Source organism: Ornithorhynchus anatinus, chromosome 5 (genome assembly GCF_004115215.2).
Source record: "Ornithorhynchus anatinus isolate Pmale09 chromosome 5, mOrnAna1.pri.v4, whole genome shotgun sequence".
Taxonomy (NCBI): domain Eukaryota; kingdom Metazoa; phylum Chordata; class Mammalia; order Monotremata; family Ornithorhynchidae; genus Ornithorhynchus; species Ornithorhynchus anatinus.
Genome location: NC_041732.1, coordinates 104,922,700 through 104,938,534, shown reverse-complemented (window position 1 = coordinate 104,938,534; position 15,835 = coordinate 104,922,700). Strand labels below are relative to the sequence as shown.

Sequence of the window (15,835 nt, the reverse complement as noted above, 5' to 3'; positions counted from 1 at the left end):
CGAGGACCGGCACCCCATTTTGTGGATGAGGGAACCGAGGCCCGGAGGCGGGAAGGGACTCGCCGTCGCGGAGCCGGGATGAGAACCCGGGTGCTCCGACTCCCGGGCCCGGGCTCCTTCCACCGGGCCAGGTCGCCGGAAGGGGAGCGGGGATGGGGTCTGGGAATCCGAAACGGGAGCCGGAGAAGCCGAGGGCAACGGTCTGCCCGTCCCCCACCCGACCCCCTGGGGAGAGGAGGGAGAGGAGGAGAGAATGGAGAGAGAAAGGGGGAGGGAGAGACAGAGAAGGAGGGAGGGAGGGAGGGAGGGAGAGGCAGAGAAGGGAGGAGAGAGGGAGGAGAGAGAGAAGGATGGAGGGAGAGAGAGGGAAGGAGGGGAGGGCGAGAGACGAGAGAAGGATGGAGGGAGAGGCGCAGGATGATGGAGAGAGGGGAGGAGGGAGAGAGACGGAAGGAGGGAGAGAGCAAGAGAGGGAAGGAGGGAGAGAGAGATTGAGAGAGAAAGGGGAGAGAGAGACAGAGAAGGAGGGAGGGAGAGGCAGAGAAGGGAGGAGAGAGAGAAGGATGGAGGGAGAGAGAAGGATGAGGTGGGGCAGAGGGGAGGGAGAGAGACAGAACGATGGAGAGAAGGATGGAGAAGGAGGGAGAGAACAAGAGAGGGAAGGAGGGAGAGACAGTAGGATGGAGAGAGGGAGGAAGAGGGAGAGGGAAGGATGGAGAGCGAGGGAAGGTGGGAGAGAGACAGAGAAGGGGGGAGGGAGAGAGAAGGAGGGGAGGGAGAGAGCAAGAGAAGGAGGGAGAGAACGAGAGAGGGAAGGAGGGAGAGAGAGAGGAAGAGGGCGAGAAGGATGGAGGGAGAGAGAGAAGGGGGGAGAGACAGAGAAGGATGGAGGGAGAGAGAGAGAGAGAAAAGCATTGGTTTAGAGGAAAGACCCCGGGCTTGGGAGCCAGAGAACCTGGGTTCTAATCCTGACTCCACCACTAGCCTGTTGTGTGACCTTGGGCAAGTCACTGAACTTCTCTGGGCCTCAGTTCCCTCGTTAGTAAAATGGGGATGAAGACTTTGAGCCCCGTGGGGGACAACCTGATTCCTTATTTTCTTCCCTTTGGAGAAGCAGCCTGGCTTAGTGGGTAGGGCCCGGGAGTCGGAAGTCGTGGGTTCTAATCCCGGCTCCGCCCCTTCTCCGCTGGGTGACCTTGGGCGAGTCACTTCACTCCTCCGGGCCTCAGTTGCCTCATCTGGGAAATTGGGATGGGGCCCGTGCGGGACGGGGATTTGTCCGACCCGATTACGTCGAACCTACCCCGGTGCTTAGAACGGTGCTTGGCACGTAGTAAGCGCTTAAAAAATAGAATCGTTCCAAGGAGGGAGGGAAGGAGAGAGAGCGTGAGAGAGCGAGCGCTGGCTCATTCTGCGGCTGATAAACAGCCCCTCGCTCACTTCCCGACTCTTTCCGGTCCCTGGAGTTGGGAAAGCTCCGGTCCCCGGAGGGAATGACTGGGAATGATTCCGCTGGAGCCGCTCCCGGCCGAAGGCCCACGGGACCTCTCCCTCTCCCGTCCATCACCGCCGTTTATCGAGCGCTGTACTGAGCGCCTGGGAGAGCCCGCTGGTCCCCGCCCCCACCCCATCCGACCTCTCGTTAAGCCCGGGCATTTAAGCGGGGCTCAGTGGCAAGAGCCCGGGCCCGGAAGGCGCAGGTCGTGGGTTCTAATCCCGGCTCCGCCCCTTGTCCGCTGCGTGACTGTGGGCAAGTCCCCTCGCTCCTCTGGGCCTCAGCTGCCTCGTCTTTAAAATGGGGACGAAGCCCGCGAGCCCCACGGGGGACGATCTGACGACCCCGCACCTCCCCCCGGCGCTGAGAACGGCGCTCGGCACAGAGTAAGCGCCTGACAGACGCCGTCGTCGTCATTTTCTCCCCGTCCCCTCCGCTCGCGGAGTCTCCGTTTCTCATTTCCGTCTCCCCTTGTGTCGATTCAGTCGTGTTTATCGAGCGCTTCACTGGGGGCGGCGCGAACCTTCGGGGCCCGGGCCGGGCCTCTGTCCCCGCCTTTCAAGCCGGCCGTTTCCTTCGATCGTATTCGAGCGCGTACCTTGTGCGGAGCGGCGTACTGAGCGCTTGGGAGAGAACAGGAGAAAAATAGACCCGTTCCCCGCCCACGGCGAGCTGACGGTCTAGAGGAGATGACAGGCGTCGATAGAGGCGGACGTTTTCGGAGATGGGTGAATTACGGATAGGGACACGGACATAATAATAATAACGATGGTATCTGTTGAGCGCCTCCCGTGTGCCGAGCACTGTTGTAAGCGCTGGGGGAGATGCGAGGTCATCAGGTGGTCCCCCGGGGGGGCTCCCGGTCTTCATCCCCATTTTCCAGGCGAGGCGACTGAGGCCCAGAGAAGTGAAGCGGCTTGCCCAGAGCCACGCAGCTGGCGAGTGGCGGAGGCGGGATTAGAACCCACGACCTCCGACTCCTGAGCTGGGCCCCTCTCCACCGAGCCGCGCCGCCTCTCAGACGGGAATAGAAATCAATCGATGAGGGATGTGGATGTAAGCGGGGGTGGGGATGAAGAAAGGGAGCAGGTCGGGGCGACGCGGACGGGGGGGGAGAGGAGAAGAGGAGGGTGCAATCAGGGAAGGCTTCTGGGAGGAGACGGGGCCTGCAACAAAAGGCTGTGAAGTGGGGGGAGAGTCTTATAACCTTGGGCAAGTCACTTCTCTATGCCTCAGTGACCTCATCTGTAAAAACGGGGATGAAAAAATGTAAGCCCCTCGTGGGACCATCTGTATCCGCCCCAGCGCTTAGGACAGTGCTCGGCACACAGTAAGCACTTAGCAGATACCGATGTTGTTATAAACAGACGTCAGATGTGCCCTGAGTGTGTCCGAGCAGCCGCAGTGCTGTAGTGGTCACCCAACCGAGGGAATAAATATGACTGACTGAATGCCTGAATGAATGAATGATTGACTGACTGACTGACTGACTGACTGAATGAATGATGGAATGGCTGACTGACTGAATGGCTGACTGACGGAATGGCTGACTGACTGAATGGCTGACTGACGGAATGAATGAATGATGGAATGAATGACTGACTGACTGACTGACTGAATGACTGACTGACTGAAAGAAAGAAAGAATGAATGAATGATGGAATGACTGACTGACTGACTGACTGACTGACTGACTGAAAGAATGAATGAATGAATGATGGAATGACTGTCTGACTGACTGACTGAATGATGGAATGAATGAATGAATGACTGACTGACTGAATGACTGACTGACAATGACTGACTATGATCGACTGGATGACTGACTGACGGAATGACCGACGGACCGAATGACTGACAGTGACCGACCGAATGACGGAATGACCGACCGACCGACCGAGTGACTGACCGGAGGAGGCCGGGCGGGGGCCCCGGGCCCCGGGCCCCGGGCCCCGGGAGCGGAGCGCGCCCCGCCGTCGGGAGGGAGGGCCGGACTCCCAGACCTCGAGTCCGAAGCTTGGCCCGCTCCCGCCCGGCCCCGGTTGGAATCCCCTTCCCGGCCCGCCTTCCCGGGAGGAGCCCGAGGGTCTCCGGAGCCCGCCGGGCCAGCCGAGGGAGGAAGGTGTCGTTCCCGGACGCCTTCCCGGCCCGGCGGGGGAGGGCCGGCCCTCTCGCTCCCTCTCCTAATGAGAGGAACGACCCCAGTAACCGCTCGCTCTACGTCGATCGACTCGCCGTTATTCAGTAGTGAACGAATGATACGGGTCGTCAGGCTTTTTCGCTTAGCGATACCGCTGATGACCTGTTAAGCGATCACTTGGCCCCGGGCACCGTAGAGAAGCGGCGCGGCTCAGTGGAAAGAGGCCGGGCTTGGGAGTCGGGGGTCGGGGGTTCGGATCCCGGCCCGGCCGCCTGTCGGCCGGGCGACCGTGGGCCAGTCGCTTCGTTTCTCTGGGCCTCGGTGACCTCACCTGTCAGACGGGGATGGAGACCGTGAGCCTCACGTGGGACCACCCGACGACCCCGGATCTCCCCCAGCGCTTAGAACGGCGCTCGGCACGTAGTAAGCGCTCAACGAATACCGACGTCATTATTATCGCCAAGCCCTGGGGTGGATGCGAGAAGCGGCGTGGCTTAGCGGGTGGTGCACGGGCCTGGGAGTCACGAGGTCGTGGGTTCTGATCCCTGCTCCGCCGCTTGTCCGCCCTGGGGCCTGGGACGAGTCACTTCACTTCTCTGGGCCTCGGTTCCCTCATCTGGAAAATGGGGAATAAGACAGTGAACCCCCCGTGGACGGCCTGTTGACCTCTATCTCCCCCGGTGCTTTGAACGGTGCTTGGCACATAGTAAGCGCTCAACAGATGCCGTCGTCGTCCTCGAGTTAATCAGGTTGGACGCGGTCCCTGTCCCACACGGGGCTCCCGGTCTTGCCTTAGAGCAGTCGGAGGACCTGGGTTCTAATTCCGGCTCCGCCGCGTGTCTGCGGCGTGACCTTGGGCAGGTCCCTTCACTTCTCCGGGCCTCGGCGACCCCATCTGGAAGATGGGGATGGAGACGGCGAGCCCCACGGGGGACGGCGGCGGTGTCCAACTCGATCTGCTTGCGTCCACCCCAGCGCTTCGCCCGGGGCCCGGCACAGAGTGAGCGCTTAACAACTACCGTGATTATCATTAACTCATTTGACATCTCTGTGCCTCGGTTCCCTCATCCGGAAAACGGGGATCCAGACTGCGAGCCCCCTGTGGACCGGGGACTGAGTCCCTCCTGAAGAACTTGTATCTACCCCGGTGCTTAGTACAGTGCCTTGTAGGTAGTAAGCGCTCAAGTAATACCACGATAATAATATTATACTTTCCCCAGCGCTTAGTACAGTGCCCCGCACAAGGTAAGCGCTTAATAATCACGGCCGGACGAATGAAGCTGGCAAGAGCCCGGGCTTGGGAGTCAGAGGTCGCGGGTTCTAACTAACCCCGGCTCCGCCACTTGTCTGCTGGGTGACTCCGGGCAGGTCACTTCAGTAGTATTTACTGAGCGCTTACTTTGTGCAGAGCACTGTCCTAAGCGCGTGGAATGGACAGTTCGGCAACAGAGAGAAACAACCCCTGCCCAGTGACGGGCTTCACCTCTCCGTGCCTCAGTTCCCTCATCTGGAAAATGGGGATGAAGGCCGTGAGCCCCACGGGGGACAACCTGACGACCCCGCATCTACCCCAGTGCTTAGAACGGCGCTTGGCACGTAGTGAGCGCTTAAATAACGTCATTCATTCATCCCCTCTCCACCCAGCTCCGGGGACGGACGTGGACCGGCCTCTTCCCGTCGGTCCCGGCGTCCCGTAAACATCCCGTGGGCGGGGGACGTGGCTCCCGCCTCTGATGACCTTTTTATTAGTATTATTATCAGCGTGATCTTTCTCCTAATGGGGTCCGTTAAGCGTTCACTAGGCGCGAGGCACCGTGTCACGCGGCGGGGCGGACGCAGGCCGATCGGACCGCGAGCCTACCGTGGGCGGGGAGTCTCACTCTCAAGCGCCATATTGAACTCCCCTGAGCGCTCAGGACGGTCAGCGCTTAACGAATCGGACTGAATGAATGACAGAGTCCTGGCCCCCCGGGAGGCCCGCGGCCTCCGCCCCCATTTGGCCGGACGAGGAAACCGAGGCCCGGAGACGTGAAGCCACCCGCCCGAGGTCACCCGGCCGACGGGCGGCGGAGCCGGGGTCGGAACCCGGGACCCTCTGACTCCCGGGCCCGGGCTGTACCCGCCGGCCCGCGCCGCCGCTCCGGTGGGGTGGACTCCGTCGGGTGCCCGACCGGTCGGTTGTCGCCGTGGCGCCGTCTGAGCGCGTCCATCCATCCCGTCGTATTTACTGAGCGCTTGGCGGGGGCAGATCACCGGGCCAAGCGCTGGGAAAGGACGATCCAGCAGCGGATGGGGGCAGTCGCCGCCCCAGACCGGGCTGGCGGTCTGGGAGGGGGAGGCGGACGAGACGAAACGGGTAGGCGTCAATAGGAATGGAATCGGGGATCTATAAATAGCCATAAAATAAACAGAGTAAGAAATCGGGGTGGCGCCGTCCGTTCTGGAACCGGGAGAGCCGCGGGAACGGTCCCGCCGGGATGGCGCCGCCGGCCGGGGCGGACCCCCCGACTCCTTGGGTGACGGCCATAACGACGACGGTCGGCCGACGGGCCGACGGTCTGGAAGAGGAGCGGCGTGGCTCGGCGGAAAGAGCCCGGTTTAGGAGTCGGAGGTCACGGGGTCGGGTCCCGGCTCCGCCGCCTGGCAGCTGGGTGACTTCGGGCAAGTCACTTGGCTTCTCGGGCCCTCGGTTCCCTCATCTGGAAAATGGGGATTAAAGACCGTGAGCCTCACGTGGGACAACCCCGTGTCTCCCCCAGCGCCTCGAACGGTGCTCGGCGCATAGCAAGCGCTTAACAGATACCGACAGTATTATTATTATTAATGACGGCGTCGGTTAAGCGCTCGCTCTGTGCCGTTCTGAGCGCCGGGGGAGACCCGAGGTCATCGGGTTGTCGCCCGTGGGGCTCCCGGTCCTTCCTCCCCGTTTGACAGAAGAGGGAACTGAGGCCCAGAGAAGCGAAGTGACGCGCCCAGGGTCACACAGCAGGCGAGGGGCGGAGCCGGGATCGTCCAGTCCGTCGTATTTATTGACGGCACTGCCGGGTTGGGGCCCTGCGGGAATCATTCCCCCGCTTGGCACCGTCGGATCCGCACCCTGAGCGAATCCGTCCGTTCGGTGCTATTTACCGAGCGCTTACCGTGTGCGGGTGATGACGACGGCGTTGCGTTCGTCCAGCGGTGTTTATTGAGCGCTTACCGCGTGCAGGACACCGTACCGGGCGCTGGGAACGTAGAGTTGGGCGACGGATGGAGACCATCCCCGCCCAGCGACGGGCTCGGGGTCCGGAAGGGGGGCGGACCGGCCTCGACAGCATAATTCCGGCTGAGGGGACCGAGGCCCAGAGAGGTGAAGCGACTGGCCCGGGGGTCACCCAGCAGGCGGGGGGCGGAGCCGGGATTAGAACCCGTGACCTTCTGACCCCCGGGTCCGGGCCGTAGCCATCGGGCCACACCGCTTCTCTGTTTTGCGGTAGATGGGACGGAGGAAATGAGTCAGCCCCGCGGGCGGGGAGCCCATCCACCCAGCCGCTCCCACTCGCCGCTCCTATTTACCGAGCGCTTCCGGCGTGCTGAACGCTGGGCCAGGCCCTCGGGGGAGGACGGGAGAACAATAAAAGAGACACGTTCCCTGCCCACAGTGAGCTCCCAGACTAGAGAAGCAGCGTGGCTCAGTGGAAGGAGCCCGGGCTTGGGAGGCAGAGGTCACGGGTTCGAATGCCGGCCCCGCCCCTTGTCAGCCGTGGGACCGTGGGCGAGTCGCTTCGCTTCTCTGGGCCTCAGTTCCCCCATCTGGAAAATGGGGCTGAAGACCGGGAGCCTCACGTGGGGCAGCCTGATGACCCTTTATCTCCCGCGGCGCTTAGGACAGTGCTCTGCGCCTAGTAAGCGCTTAACAAACACCGACATTATCGTTATTAGAGGGGGAGTACAGCAAATGCCTTAATTATTAATTATTTTTTATCACAGAGGAGTCAGGCAACGGACAGTGGTATCTATTGAGGATTTCCTATGTGCAGAGCACTGTACTGAGCGTCTGGGAGAGGACGACAGAGCCATAAACAGGCACGTTCCCTGCCCGCAACGAGCCGACAGTCTAGAGGAAGAGTACAACGGAGACAGCCGGTCAGCAGTGGTATTTATTGAGCGCTTTCCATGTGCGGAGCACTGTGCCGAGCGCCTGAGAGGGGAGAGCGGAACCCTAAACGGACACGTTCCCTGCCCGCAACGGGCCGACGGCCTAGAGGGAGAACGCGACAGGGGCAGTCGTATTTGTTGAGCGCTTTCCGAGCGCAGAGCACCGGACCGAGCGCCCGAGAGGGGACAGCGGAACCGTAAACGGACACGTTCCCTGCCCGCAACGGGCCGACGGCCCAGAGGGGGAGTGCGACAGGGTCAGCGATATTTATTGAGCGCTTACCGCGTGCAGAGCCGGGTACTGAGCGCCGGGGAGAGGATTTAACAGAACAACGCGGCGGACCCGTTTCCCGCCTCCCTCCCCCGCCCTCCCCTTCCCGTCAGGAAACGGAGACCCGTCGGCCGTCGTCTCTCTGCCAACCGGAGGGAGAAACCCAAAATAGCCTCGCGGCGGCGGCCCGGCCCCCCGGGCCGCCGCGTCCCCCCGTCCCCGTCCCCCCCCCCCCCCCCCCGCCTCGGACCTCCTCCGTTCGTTCGTTCGTTCATCCGGCCCTACGTATTGAGCGCTGGCTGTGGGCAGGGCGCTGTGCCGAGCGCTCGGGAGAGGACAGTGCGGCGACAGAGACCATCCCCGCCCACGGCGGGCTCACCCTCTAGAAGGGGGGAGACGGGCGTCAATACCAGTAAACGGGCATCCATAGCGTCGATAGAAATGAATAGAATTATAGATACGCACATCCAGACAAGTCAACGGGCATCGACGGAAATCAGTAGAATTACGGATATAGAGACGCAGCAAGTCAACGGGCGTCGATAGAAATGAATAGAAATATAGACATAGAGATGCAGCGAAAGACGTCGACGGGCATCGACCGGCCCCCCGTCTCTCAGGCCTCCTTGGCACTCTGGCTCTCTGGCCGTCTTGGTTCTCTGGCCCTCTTGGCCCCCGGGCTCTCTGGCCTCCTTGGCCCTCTGGCCCCCCGGCTCTCTGGCCCTCTGGCCCTCTGGCCCTCTGGCCGTCTGCCCCCTCGGCCCTCTGGCCCTCTGGCCCTCTGGCTCCCCGGCCCCTCGGCTCTCTGGCCCTCTGGCCCTCTGGCTCTCTGACCCCTTGGCTTTCTGGACACCAGATCTTTGGCCTGGCCCCCTGGCCCCCTGGCCCCCTGGCCCCCTGGCCCCCTGTCTCTCAGGCCCCCTTGGCACTCTGGCTCTCTGGCCCTCTTGGCCCCCGGGCCCTCTGGCCCTCTGGCTCTCTGGCCCTCTGGCCCTCTGGCCCCCTGGCCCTCCGGTCCTTCGGCTCTCTGGCCCCCGGCCCTCCGGCTCTCTAGCCCTCTTGGCTCCGTGGCCCCTTAGAGCTCTCCGGCCCCCGTCTCTCAGGCCTCCTTGGCACTCTGGCCCCCTGGCCCTCTCGGCTCTCCGGCCCCTTGGCAATCTGGCTCTCCGGCCCTCTGGCTCTCCGGCCCTCTTGGCTCTCCGCCCCCTGGCTCTCCGGCCCCCCCGGCGCCCTAGTCCCCTGGTACTCTGGCCCTCTGACTTTCTGACCCCCGGGCTCCCGCCCCCCCGCCCCCGGCTCTCCGGCCCCCAGGTCTCCGGCCCTCTGACTCTGACTCCCTCCCCCCCGCCGGGATGGGCGGGCCCGGCCCGAGCCGCGTTTCCCGGGAGGCCTCTTCGTTCATTCATTCAGTCGGTCAGTCATTCGGTCGTATTTGTTAAGCGCTTACTGTGTGCAGAGCACCGCACTAAACGCCGGGGAAAGCACGGTACAGCAATAAAGAGGGACAGCCCCTGCCCACGGCGAGCTCCCTGGCTAGGGCCGGGGGGAGACGGACATTGATACGGATAAACAGACGTCAATAGAAACGAATAAAATGACAGATACGTAAGGAGCCTAAGTTATCGAGAAGCAGCGCGGCTCAGCGGAAGGAGCACAGGGTCGGGAGTCAGAGGACGTGAGTTCTAATCCCGGCCCCTCCCCTTATCGCCTGGGTACCTCGGGCAAGCCACTTCACTTGCCTGGCCCACAGTTCCCTCATCTGCAAAATGGAGATTAAGACTGTGAGCCCCATGGGGGACAACCCGATTACCCTGCATCTCCCCCAGTGCTTAGAACAGTGCTTGGCACGTGGTAAGCGCTTAACGAATACTGTCATTATTATCATTATTATTATTAAGTGCTGTGGGACCGCCCAGTGCTGCCCCGTCCGCCTACTCACTCGTCACGACGGGCAAGGACCAAAGAAAGCGGATGGCCCTTGGACAAGCCACTAGCACTAGCATCAGCCCCTCCGCACAGGGTGCGGCAGTCGGTCGGTCAGTGGTATCTGTTGAGCGCTTCCTCTGTGGTAAGCGCCTGGGAGAGGACAGTGCGACCACAGACGGACACGTTCCCGGCCCGCGCCGAGCTTCCGGCCTAGAGGGTGTCTGGCGGGAGGCGTCGGATCGAGGCCCGTCCTCCGTCCCCGTCGGGAAGCGCCGGGTCGGCGGCGTCCGGCGGCCCGGAGGCCGGGGACCCCGGCCCCGACTCTCCCCCGCGGCCCGCTGGGCCCCTTGGGCTGGCCGCTCACCCTCTCTGGGCCTCGGTTTCCTCACCCCGCACGGCTCGGCGGGGGAGGGGGAGTATCGATACCAGCTTCTCCCTGCCTCACGAGGGTGTTGGGCTCGGGCCTCGGTTTCCTCGGCTGTAAATAAATGAGTCTTCGCGTTGTTATCGTTATTGTCATTAATAGCAATCGTGGTATTTGTTAAGCACTCACCGTGTGCCGGACGCTGCATTCGCTCGTACGCGTTGAGCACTTACTACGTGCAGAGCACTCTGCCGATCGCTTGGAAAGTACAGTTGGGCAACAGATAGGGACCATCCCTACCCAGTAACGGGCTCAAAGTCTAGAAGCGGGGAGCAGACAACAAAACGAGGAAACAGGCCTCCATGGCGTCGGTATAAATAAATAGAATTATAGATATATGCGCATCATTAATAGAAGTAAATAGAATTATAGATATGTATAGATATGTACGAGCGCTATGGTGGGGGGAGGGGGTGGAACAGAGGGCAGAGCGGTGTAATAATAATGTCGGTATTAAGTGCTTACGATGTGCCAAGCCCTGTAATAAATGCCGGGGTGGAGCCAAGCGAATCAGGTTGGACACAGCCTCTGTGCCACTCGGGGCTCGCCGTCGCGATCCCCGTTTTCCAGATGAGGGAGCCGAGGCCCAGAGAAGCGAAGTGACCGGCCCGAGGTCACACAGCAGAGGAGTGGTGGAGCCGGGATCAGAACCCAGGTCCTTCTGAGGCCCAGGCCCGGGCTCTACCCGTGTGGGAGGCAGTGGCTCCGTTTGGTCAAGAAGCCGCGTGGCTCGGCGGCAAGAGCCCGGGCTCGGGAGTCGGAGGCCGTGGGTCCGAATCCCGGCTCCGCCACTTGTCTGCCACGTGACCCCGGGCAAGCCTCTTCACTTCTGTGGGCCTCAGTGTCCTCATCTGCAAAATGGGGATGAAGACCGTGAGCCTCACGGGGGACAACCTGATGACCCTGTTTCTACCCCGGCGCTCAGAACAGTGCTCGACACATAGTAGGCGCTTAACAAATACCATCATTATTATTAGTAGTAGTGTTTTACAGTTCATTTTTTCCCCAAACAGTAAAGCTCAGAGGCTCCCACCCCCTCACACTTGGGACAACCTAATTACCCTGTATCTCCCTCCGCGCTCAGAACGGTGCTCGCCACATAGTAAGCGCTTAACAAATGCCATCATTATTATTAGCAGTATTATTTTACAGTTCATTTTTTCCCCAAACAGTAAAGCTCAGAGGCTCCCACCCCCCTCACACATGGGACAACCTAATTACCCTGTATCTTCCCCCCCGCGCTCAGAACGGTGCTCGCCACATAGTAAGCGCTTAACAAATACCATCATTATTATTAGTAGTATTATTTTACAGTTCATTTTTTCCCCAAACAGTAAAGCTCAGAGGCTCCCACCCCTCTCACACATGGGACAACCTAATTACCCTGTATCTTCCCCCCGCGCTCAGAACGGTGCTCGCCACATAGTAAGCGCTTAACAAATACCATCATTATTATTAGTAGTATTATTTTACAGTTCATTTTTTCCCCAAACAGTAAAGCTCAGAGGCTCCCACCCCTCTCACACATGGGACAACCTAATTACCCTGTATCTCCCCCCGCGCTCAGAACGGTGCTCGCCACATAGTAAGCGCTTAACACATGCCAACATCATTATCATTCTCTACATCAGCCTCCTTTCCGACCTCCCCACCTCCTGCCTCTCCCCACTTCAGTCTCTACTTCACTCCGCTGCCCGGATTCTCTTTCTGCCGAAACGTTGAGGACCTGTCACCCCCCTCCTCAGATATCCCCAGGGGTTGCTCATCCACCTCCGTATCAGACAGAAACCGGTCCCCGGCGGCCTTAAAGCCCGTCCATCCCCCTCTTCCCTCCCCTCCCTCCTCTCCTCTTCCTCCACCCCGGGCCGCACACTCCGCTCCTCCGCCGCCGCTCGCCTCCTCCCCGGGCCTCCGGCTCGCCCGGCCCGCCGCCCGCCCCCGGCCCGCGTCCCGCCTCCCGCCTCCGGCCCGGACGCCCTCCCTCCTCCAATCCACACACGATCCCTCTCCCACGCTTCAAAGCCTTATTTCAGGCCCACCTCCTCCAAGAGGCCTTCCCTGCCTAAGCCCCACTCTTCCTCCTCTCCCTCTCCCTTCCGCGTCACCGTGACTCGCTCCCTCTCCCCTTCCCCCGGCTCCCCGCCCCGCACCACTTACGTATATATCAGCCCTTTTATTTATTTCTCTCGACGTCCGTTTACTTGTATTGATGTCTGCCTCCCCCCGGCCCTAGACTTTGAGCCCGTCGCGGTCAGGGATTGTCTCTATTGCTGCATTTTACTTTCCAAGCGATTAGTACGGTGCTGCGCACACCGTAAGCGCTCCATAATACGATCGAACGAAGGAATCTGCCGTCCGCCGGCCCCCCCGGGAGCGGAAGGCAGCGCGGAGAGATCTCGGCGGGCCCGGCCCGGGCCCGAAGAGTCTCGGCGCTCTAGCCGCCGTGTGCGCCGACGCTCGTCCCTCCCGAAATCCCCGCCGAGCGCTGCCGGGGAGAGGCCGAGCGCTGGGCCCCCGTTTCCTCACCCGCCACCGTTCTCCCCCCTTAGGAGCCGGAGCCGCCGGCGGCGCGGGTGGATGGAGAGACGGCGTCGGACGGTGAGGGTCAGGCGGGGCACCCGCCCGCCCCGGCCCCGGGGGACGACACGCCCGAGGTCCTCAACAGGGCCCTCTCCAACCTGTCCTCCAGGTAGGCCCTCCTCGGCCCTCTTCAGCTGTCCTCATCGGGCCACAACTCTCCACCGCTCTCCTCAGCCCTCCCCTGTTCTCCTCAGCTGTCCTCCAGGCTCCTCAGCTCTCCGCAGGTCTTCTCCGCCTTCCCGAGCTTTCCACCGCTCTCAGCCGTCCTCGGGGCTCCTCAGCTGTCCTCCTCCTCGGCCCTCCACTGCTCTCTCTCTCCTCACCTCTCCTCAGTTTTCCTGCGCTCTCCTCCTCAGCCCTCCACTGCTCTCTCCTCAGCTCTCCTCAGCCCTTTTCAGCTTTCCTCCGCTCTTCTGAAGCCCCCCGCTGCTGTCCTCAGCTCTCCTCAGCTTTCCCCGAGCCCCCCATTGCTCTTCTCAGCTCTCCTCAGCTTTCCACTGCTCTCCTCAGCCCTCCTCCTCAGCCCTCCTCCTCAGCCCTCTTCGGCTCTCCTCAACCTTCCTCTGCTTTCCTCCTCATCAGCTCTTTCAGCTTTCTTCCTCAGCCCCCCTCAGGCCTCCTCTTCATCCCTCTTCATCCCTCCTCATCCCTCCTCAGCTCTTCTCAGTTCTCTGCAGCTTTCCACTGCTCTCCTCAGCTTTCCTCTGCTCTCCTCATCCCTTTTCATCCCTCTTCAACCATCCTCAGCTTTCCTCAGCTCTCCTCTTTATCCCTCGTCATCCCTCTTCATCGCCCCCAGCCCTCCTCCTCATCCCTCCTCTTCTCTCCTCAGTTCTCTTCAGCTTTCCACCGCTCTCCTCAACTTTCCTCTCCTCTCCTCCTCCATTTTCATCTCTCGTCATCCCCCCCTCAGCCCTCCTCCTCATCCCTCCTCATCTCTCCTCAGCTCTCCTCGGTTCCCTTCAGCCTTCCACTACTCTCTTCAACTTTTCTCTGCTCTCCTCATCCCTCCTCATCCATCCTCAGCTTTCCTCAGCTCTCCTCTTTAATTCCTCTCCATCCCCCCTCAGGCCTCCCCCTCATCCCTCCTCCTCATCCCTCGGCATCCTCCACCATCCCCCCTCAGCCCTTCCCCTCATCCCTCCTCAGCTCTCCTCGGTTCTCTTCAGCTTTCCCTGCTCTCCTCAACTTTCCTTTGCACTCCTCGTCCCTTTTCTTCCCTCTTCAGCTCTCCTCAGTCCTCATCAGCTTTCCGCTCTTCCCATCTTTCCTCTGCTCTCCTCATTCCTTTTCATCCTTCCTCATTCCTCTTCATCCCTCCCCAGCTTTCCTCAGCTCTCCTCTTTATCCCTCTTTATCCCTCTTTATCCCCTCTCAGCCTTCCTTCTCATCCCTCCTCATCCCTCCTAAACTGTCCTCTGCTCTCCTCACCCCTCCCCATCCCTCCTCAGCTTTCCTCATCTCTCCTCCCCTCACCGTCCCTCTTCATCCCCCCTCAGCCCCGCTCCTCATCCCTTCTCCTCGGCTCTCCCCACCTCCATTAGGGTCACGTGACGGGACGCCCACCCCACATCCCTCATTCCGGAGGGGCCGAACCCCCCTCTCCCCCTTCTCCGGAGAGCCATCCCCACCCGGGATACCCCCTTAGGGCGGCCCCCCGTTATCCGGAGGCCGCCCCCCGCCCCGGACCCTTCGTTATTGGGGAAGCGCTGCCCCTTGCCCGGGGTCGCCCAGCGGCCCCGCGGAGAGTCGAACCCAGGTCCCGGGACTCCCGGGCCCGCGCTCCCGCTCCGACCGGTGTTTTCTCTCCCGCGGACGCAGGTGGAAGAACTGGTGGGTGCGGGGCATCCTGACGCTGGCCATGATCGGCTTCTTCTTCGTCATCATCTACCTGGGACCCCTGGTGCTCATGGTCATTGTAAGTGACCCCCCTCCGCCCCCCCCCCCCCCCCCAAGACCCCCACCCCGGTGGACCCCCCTCCCCTTCCCCGGACAGCCGGTCCGGAAGCCGGAGGACCCGGGTTCGAGTCTGGCCCCTTCCCGTCAGCCTGCCGTGTGACCGGGGGTGAGTCCCTTAACTTCTCTGTACCTCAGTTTCTCCATCTGTACGGTGGGGATGGGCAACATCCCCCCAGGGTGAGGGATCGAGCCCCCTTCTCGACAGCCGCAGAGCCCCGCCTCCTGTCCCGGGGCTTGCCGCGTACGGAGGAGGGACGGACCCCTCACCGGCCTCGTACATAATAATAATTCTGGTATTTGCTAAGCGCTTACTATGTGCAGGCACTGTACCGAGCACCGGGGTGGATTCATTCATTCCATCGTATTTATTGAGCGCTAATTCTGATATATAAGCACTTACTGTGTGCCAGGCACTGTACCGAGCACCGGGGTGGATTCATTCATTCCGTCGAATTTATCGAGCGCTAATTCTGATATGTGATAAGCCCGTACTGTGTGCCAGGCGCTGTACTGAGCCCCGGGATGAATTCATTCATTCCGTCGTATTTATCGAGCGCTAATTCTGATATATGATATGCGCTCACAATGTGCCAGGCGCTGTACTAAGCCTTGGGGTGGATTCATTCATTCCAACGTATTTATTGAGCGCTAATTCTGATATATGATAAACGCTTACAGTGTGCCAGGCACCGTGCTAAGCCCTGCGGTGGATTCATCCGCTCCATCGTATTTACCGGGCGCCGATCCTGATATATGGTGAGCGCTTACCGTGTGCCAGGCACTGTACCAAGTACTGGGGTGGAGTCATTCATCCCATCGTATTTATTGAGCGCTAATTCTGATATTTGCTAAGCGCTTACTGTGTGCTAGGCAGTGTACTGAGCCCCGCGGTGGATTCATCCG

The 15,835-nt window shown here is 61.0% G+C and overlaps 1 protein-coding gene across 1 annotated transcript in view; it reads left to right on the top strand.

Annotated features, from left to right (window-relative positions):
* CDS2 (CDP-diacylglycerol synthase 2) overlaps positions 1 to 15,835 on the top strand; it is a 38,574-nt gene that overhangs the window by 2,604 nt on the left and 20,135 nt on the right. Inside the window, exons 2-3 of the mRNA XM_029065832.2 lie at positions 12,943 to 13,082; positions 14,795 to 14,891. Coding sequence (XP_028921665.1) covers positions 12,943 to 13,082; positions 14,795 to 14,891 — 237 coding nt within the window. The remainder of the gene's footprint in view (positions 1 to 12,942; positions 13,083 to 14,794; positions 14,892 to 15,835) is intronic.